This window comes from Microtus ochrogaster, chromosome 4 (assembly GCF_000317375.1).
Source record: "Microtus ochrogaster isolate Prairie Vole_2 chromosome 4, MicOch1.0, whole genome shotgun sequence".
Taxonomy (NCBI): domain Eukaryota; kingdom Metazoa; phylum Chordata; class Mammalia; order Rodentia; family Cricetidae; genus Microtus; species Microtus ochrogaster.
The window spans coordinates 3,533,863-3,541,363 of record NC_022011.1 but is presented as its reverse complement, the minus strand read 5'-3'; the positions used below and the strand labels follow the sequence as shown (position 1 = coordinate 3,541,363).

At 44.3% G+C, this 7,501-nt stretch overlaps 1 protein-coding gene across 2 annotated transcripts in view; it reads right to left on the bottom strand.

The window, feature by feature from the left end:
- Positions 1-1,359: 1,359 nt before the first annotated feature.
- The window catches only part of LOC101989808 (acylcarnitine hydrolase-like), an 11,565-nt gene continuing 5,423 nt past the window's right edge, over positions 1,360-7,501 (bottom strand). The window contains exons 4-12 of one of the 2 annotated variants that reach the window (XM_005345402.2): positions 5,837-5,970; positions 5,493-5,755; positions 4,669-4,763; positions 4,255-4,395; positions 4,061-4,141; positions 3,686-3,830; positions 2,875-3,012; positions 2,057-2,129; positions 1,360-1,640 (exon numbers count right to left, since the gene is read on the bottom strand). In XM_005345402.2, the coding sequence (XP_005345459.1) occupies positions 1,457-1,640; positions 2,057-2,129; positions 2,875-3,012; positions 3,686-3,830; positions 4,061-4,141; positions 4,255-4,395; positions 4,669-4,763; positions 5,493-5,755; positions 5,837-5,970 (1,254 nt within the window). In that variant the 3' untranslated portion in view covers positions 1,360-1,456. Of the gene's footprint in view, positions 1,641-2,056; positions 2,130-2,874; positions 3,013-3,685; positions 3,831-4,060; positions 4,142-4,254; positions 4,396-4,668; positions 4,768-5,492; positions 5,756-5,836; positions 5,971-7,501 lie in introns of both variants that reach the window. The other variant, XM_005345401.2, reaches the window with a different exon arrangement.

Sequence of the window (7,501 nt, the reverse complement as noted above, 5' to 3'; positions counted from 1 at the left end):
GAATGTGCTCCGGGGGAGCAAAAGTACAGACAGAGCAGAATTTGGCACCTTTGTAAGGGCCAAAGTGCAAGAGACTTTGTACTGCTGGGGTTGAAACATTTAAGGAAATCAATCACATGGATCATCAAGAAGATTAGGAGATGACCAGAAGTCAAGAAGCCTCTGGAGGGTCCATGAGGCAGGAAGACAACTCCACACAAGGAGAAGCTTGCTCAGGGTGCCAGGGACAAGGGTCTCTTCTGACGCTGCCCCCTTTCCAGGGCACACCCAATAGACAAACATTTTCAGAGAAGTGACAGACTCAAGCAACTGTGGGCTCCACACTGTCTGCAGAACTCCTGATCCAAAGAGCAAACTTCAGAAAATGGGGCACTGAGAAACCCATGTAGTTCTGAGCAATTCCCTAACTCCTGACCCAGACTGAAAATCCCATGAACATGTCTAGTTCTGCTTCTGCAGGCATTTGTAAAATTTCATATACAGGGAACATGTGTAGGAATTTTTTTACTCATCAGTTAGCATCCTTTGTGGCTGATGTCAGAGATCTTTATGAGCTGTGTTCTGAAAGCTATCAAATTTATTTGCTGAAATCTAATTTCTGATCCAATGCTATTAAGAGTCATGACTCTGGGAAGACCCAAGAGTGTCATTGTTCTCTCATTCTATCCAACGAGGATGCAATGTGAAATCTTTAGAGCCAGAGGCCTAACTCTCACCCCAGAGCAAATCTGATGACATTTGACCTTGGAGCTTCCTTGGTTTATAAACATGTATAATTTTTTTGCTATTTGTATATTGTCCAGATTATAATTTGTTTAGAGATGCTGGACTTAATTTGTTGCTCAGGCTGACCTGAAACTGCAGAAAACATATATAATCTTTCTTCCTAGGTCTCTGAATAACAGGGCAGAAGATACGTATTACAGAGCTCAGCTTGCAATTTGTGAATTTTTGGAACAACAACCTGACTGAACACATGAAAAGAATAGGTAGGACTTTGGCTATTAGGGTTCTTTATTGGCCACTTACAAATAAGAAGACATGAGACTTGCTGAGAGAACATAGGATTTTGACAGTCCACTCCCATATAATAAATATTTCCAAAGCTTCTGTTTCATCTGAAGACTGTCTGGGGCTTGGAGAAGAGGAGAGAGGATGAGAGCAGAGGAAGAAAGGAAGGAAAGGGCGTTGTCCCAGGGGACACTGAAAGAAGATTGGGGCACTTAGGGGTCACACATCTACAGTCATGGGAGCATTCACGGAGTCTTGTAAAAGGTGTCCCAGCATGTTGAGGAACGAGTGACACACCAAGGGTTTGTCGTACATGCAGACCAAATGGACAATTGCAGAGGTAAGGGATGGTGATGTGACTGTTAGACTCTAACCGGGATTCTCTAAGAATGTTCTGCTGACCTCATGTATATTCAGCCCTTCACAGCATTCCTCTCACAGGGTACTACTCTTTGTAATTATCCTGAGACCCCTTTAGCTCCTGGATCTTCTGGGGCAGAGTCTGAGTCCAGAACTGCAATCTTCTGGCCTTCAGGGCTCGGCCCACAGAAGGGTGGATGTCCAGCTGCAGGTACTGCTCATTATCGTCCATCAGGGGCCAGTAGGGTAGACCCTCGCTGTTGGGGTTCCTGTGGATATGCCAGCCATCAGGGAATGGTAAGGTCATGCTCATCACTGTGATCCCCCAATTTGTGTCAGGGTGGTGGACTAATTGGGCCAATAGGTGAGTGGGCTGATGGAACACATGTCCTATACCGGGATAGAGTGTCACCTGCTAGTGTCTGCTCCATGTGGGGCAAGACTACCCGGACAATTTTGGGTCTCCCTCTCAGAGGCAAAATCTAAAGAAGAATACCATAGCTCCTGTCAAGTCATTGCAGTGTGACCAGTAACCAATACACAATGTACCTAAGAGTGCCCTGGGGTGAGGAGGACTCTATCACGTGATGAGTTATCCATGCATGCAAATGAAGTCATCAATCACCAATGGAGCCCTAGATAGGGACCCACCACTGAGGAGGTTGAGGGAGGGATGTGTTCTCACCCATGTCGTGCAAAGTTGGTCCAGTACTTCATCATAGTCCTGCTCAGCAGCTCCTCTTCCTCAGTGAAGTCAGCTGTAGCCATGGGGAAGACCGAGGTCCAGGTCCCAGCCACCCCATGAGTTGCCTATTCGTGCTCCACAATCACCATCCTTCCTGTAGCCTGACCCTGAACTCTAGGCCTCTTTCCCTCCTTCATCACCAAGGATCCCGGAGCCACCCACACCTCTAATTGATGCCTCCAGGTTCAGTTCTGCTCAGTGTGTCCTCATTCCATCTAACATAGGTGTGGTGGCTCAAATGATATGAATCCTATAGACTCATATATTTGAATGTGTGGTCCCCAGTTAGTGGAACTGTTTGGGAAGAATTAGGAAGAATGGCCTTGTTGGAGGAGGTGTATCACTGGAAGTTGGCTTTGAGGTTTAAAAGTCCAGTCAGGTCCAATTAGCTCTCTGCCTTGGGTTTGTAGATCAGAATCTAAACTTTTAGTTAGCTATTGTTCCAGTCCCTTGCCTGTCTGCATGCTGCTATTCTCCCATCCCTGATGGCCATAGTCTCTAACCCTTTGAAACTCTAAGTCCCAATAAATGCTTTTCTCTATAAGCCAACTTAATCATAGTGTCTCATCGCAACAATAGAAAAGTAACTAAGGCAATGGATTCTAATCTGGGTATAACTTTTTGAGGTTGGAGAAGTTGCTTACTTGATTATGTCCTCTCTCATAGCCTTGATTTTCTCGGCTGGACTGAGAGCTCAGTTCCCCATCAGGTACCCACCTGTGACCCCATCCAGCTCATGAAACACAAGAAAGACTCACGTTTTATGCCCCAGCGGGAGGACCCCAAAAGAAAGGGAATCTCATCACCATGGTCAGCTTTCACATAGGCTGGCCTCATATCTTTTTCGTAGCTGGGCACATGATGGAATTCATAAAAGTACACAGGGGCACGAGAGCCTAGAGGTATGGACACATGGTTACATAGTATTTTCTCACCTGTAACTTTCCTGCCTATTGGTTATTGATAAGTTATGTTGGTATACAGTTATCTGGTGTTATAATTGTCGAGTGGGTGGCCCCAGGCTGGAGCACTAGTTATGGGAAAGCCTTTGGCTAAACAGTGACCCTGGCCTTTCCAGCTAAGTAGGTTTGGCAGATCAATTGAGTATCAGCAACCTGTTTCCTTTTTTGTATCTGGATAAGATGTCACTTTCCTCTCTTACACTACAATGAAGAAATACCGATGTAATGGTCCCAGGAGTTTGGTTCCAGAGATGTGATCCAGACATGAGTGGGGACCTGGACACTATTTTTTTTGTAAGTAACACCTCAGTGAAGCCAATTTTATTTCATTTAATTTTTTTCTTGTTGTTTTTGTTCTTCTTTTATTATTATTATTTATTTACTAATTAAAGATTTCTGTCTCCTCCCCGTCACCACCTCCCATTTCCCTCTCCCTCCCCCAATCAACTCCCCTGTCTCATCAGCCCTGAAGAGCAGTCAGGGTTCCCTGCCCTGTGGGGAGACCAAGGACCTCCCACCTCCTTCCAGGACCTGGACACTATTAAGCTCATCCGGGACCCATGGCTCTGAGCTCCTCCAAACTAGGCCTCATCACAGATGTACTCACATTGAGACTTTGCTACTTGGAGTGCAGGAATCACGAACAAATAGTCTGCTATCATTTCCTTGTACTCTATTTGGAGGGTCTGAGCATCTTCAGTGTTGTTCATATACTCTTCCATTAGCAGGTCACTACATTCAGGAGGTAACATCTACACCAGGGAATCAGGAAGAATGAGTTTAGGCAGGTTCTTGTTTTGATAGGCAGCAGCCTTAGTGTGGAGAATGTGACCAGGGATAAGATATAATATAGAGGGAAAGGTATAAGTTCTGGGGTGAGCCCTCCACAAACCATACACACACAGATGTTTGTTTGTAGGCATGATGTCTGGAAGGATACAGGTGGATTTTTCTATTGGAGGCAGTACTCAAGGTGTCTCACCATCTGTGTTGCTGTGTTCTTCAGAATAGCTGGCAGGGTCTCTCTGGTTATGCCGTTTATTATTTGATCAGTGCCCATGACCTGGGAGAGAGAGGACAACTTTCTATAGTATACGGTGGGATAGATACGGGCCAAGTTTCCTCTGCTCACCTTATGAGTCCCCAGACTTCCAGAGAATTGGAACTGAGCCTCACCACAGGGAGAAGCCAGCCATACTCATCATTGTTGACACCACTGATGCTGGGGACAGGGTGAAAATCCACAGAAGTCAATAACTCTTGAGGATGCTTGGGGAAGAACTCTCCATCCACCACAGCAGAGATGAACTGGAAGACCTGAGGGACATGCAAGGGACATGGAGGTCAATTCTGATGTCCACTGAGAAACCCTGACCATTACCCCTGGCCCCATTTAATTGTCTCAGGATGTTTCTCCACCCCTGACAGAATCTACATATATTAGGATATTTGGTATTCATTTTCATAATTTTACATACATGATTAAGAGGAAGCCAAACCATGGAGCAGAAGTAAATTGTTTAGAGTAGTAAGGACCGAGTCTCCCACATCCCACTGACCAGGTCCTCCAAGTCACACAACTCTCCCGACCTTGTTAATAGCCAGAATCTCCTCTTCACTCTTGTTTCTCAGACAGAGCACCAGGGTCTCTGAATCCGTAGTCTCACAACCAGATAAGCTGGCCACTTTCTGTAAAGGGATCAGGCAGGAGTTGATCCATCCTTTCAGGCAAGTAGAGGAGTTTTCCCAACCCCAGTTGATTGGCATGATGCCCAAATATCACATTGCACTTTGTTCTGGTGAAATAAAGTATGAAATTCCCATTTTGTGTTGCTCAGATGTGACAGCCAGAGAGGCCATTCTACCTAAAGACTTTTAAAAATAAATTTCATGTGTTTGTTCACAAGTGCCTGTGACTTCAGGAGTGCCTGTACCATGGTTTCCATGCAAAGATTAGAGGACACCATCTGGTTACTACTCCTCACTTCCCATCTTGTTTGAGAAATGATCTTTCATTATTTCTTCCTTTCTACAAGGGTCCATCTTATTTGTGATCTTTCAGGGATTTTCTGGTCTCTCCCTCCTGTCTCATCCTATGAATACCAGGATCACACAATTCTTGCTGCCTGCAGCTTTTTGTGGTTTCTGGGGGAATTTGAACTCAGGTCCTTATGTTTTTACCTATCTATCCATATCTTTATCCCGTATGTTTCTGAACATAATGGACACTACAAGTTACTTATACATGGTTATTCTAGCCAGCCTGTATAGAAAGAAGTGGATTCTACCCTTGATTCTCTCAGAGACTATTGAAAGAAGCATTTCCCACACTCCTCGTTTTCCCAATTGAGAAAACTCCCAGTGTACCAGAGGGTGGAGGCTGAGGCTGCAGGATCATCAATGGCTGAAGTGACTCACTGTGCAGACCACCTCAGAGGTGTTAGAGATCAGGTAAGGCAGCAGGGCCACTCCACTCTCCATGATGGCTCTGTGGAAGAGTCCTTTGGACATGGGGGACAGAACATGTGAAGACACACTTGTGCCACCTGCTGACTCTCCAAAGATGGTGACAAGGTCTGGGTTGCCTCCAAAGTAGGCGATATTCTGCTGGACCCAGTGCAGTGCAGCCACTTGGTCCAGATAGCCCCAGTTGCCTCTGGCGTGCTCATCTCCAGTGCTGTAAGATGCAGAGAAGGAATCACAGGGCTGTCTTATCCTTTTATCCCCTACTGCACAGTGCAGTCAGCCCCAGACTCACCTGAAGAAGCCCAGAACACCCAGGCGGTACTGGATAGTGACCACCACCACATCCTCCTTGGCTGCCAGCATGGATCCATCTACAATGGAAGCCAGACCCCTAGACAGTCCACCCCCATGGATCCATACCATTACCTGTGGAAATCAATTCAGATGTCAGGATATTGCCTCCCAGCTCAAGCTCCACCTGGGGTGTCTTCTATTTTACCTAATGCTTTGGCTCAGTGTACTTAGACACACAGACAAAACTCCTCAGGACATCCTCAATTGGACCACACACAGGGCTCTAGTACCATCAGGATACTTGCTAGTCTCTCCCCTTCTCTAAGGACCCAAGCCTTAATTAGTGGCTCTAAATCTGGAGTAATAACATCCCCTACTCTCAGACCCTATGAAATGGAATGAAAAAGGGTATATTCATCAGCGATTCTCCTGATTATTAACAAAAAACTCATTGGCACATAGCTGGTCATGGTGACGTATATCTTTAATACCAGAGCTCTGGGACCAGGTAGGCTGCCTGTGGACTTTCCCCACTCTCTGTTCCCCCAGACCCAATTCTCAGGGTCACCCCTAGCACTGCAACAAGAAATCTCCCCCCCAGCATTCCCAGTGAACACAGCAGCTGAGTAGGCAGCATCCTTTCTAAAAATCCAGAGAGGAAACAGAAATTAAGTATCAAAACACCCACCAAAGAAAGAGAAACCCAGAAATTAACACCTAGATCTTTAACCACCCCAAATCCAGATACCTAGATGTCAGCATAAGAACACAATAAACAACAGCCAGGTCAGTGTGTCTCCAACAGAACCCAGCTATCCTACCACAGCACGTTCTAAATATTCCAACACAGCTGAAAAAAAATACCTTAATATGAAGATGAAAGAGGTCCTTAAAAATCAAGTTAATAAAACCCTTAAAGAAAGTGAAGAAAATAAAAAGAATTGAAGGAAACAAATAAAATTGTTTAATATCTGAAAATGGATATAGAAACAATACCGAAAACGTAAACTAAGGGAATCCTGGAAATTAAAAGTTTAGGAATGTGAGCAGGAACTACAGAGTCAGCCTTCACCAACAGAATACAAGAGATGGAAGAGAGAATCTCAGACTTTGAAGATATGATAGAAGAAATGGATACATTGGCCAAAGAAAATGTTAAATCTGAAAAATTCCTGACACAAAACATCCAAGAAATTTGGGACACTATGAAAAGAACAAATGTATGAATAAATGTAATAGAGGAAGAAAAAGAATACCAAATAGTTCAAAAGCCTAGAAAATATCTTCAACTAAACCATGGAAAAAATTTTCCTAAATTAAAAAAGGAAATGCCTATATAGTTACAAGAAGCATACAGAACATCAAATAGATTGGATCAGAAAAGTCCCCTCAGCACATAATAATCAAAACACTACAGTACAAAGAAAGAATATTAAAAACTTCAAGGGAGAAGACCAACTAACATATAAGGCAGACCTATTAGACTTACACCCGACTTCTCAATGGAGACTCTAAAATACAGGAGCTCTTAGACAGATGTGCTAGAGATTCTAAGAGACCACAGGTGCTATCCAAGATTACTATACCCAGCAAAACTTTCAATCATCTTAAGACATTCCATGATAAATTTAAATAATATCTAGAGCTGGGTGGTGGTGGCGCA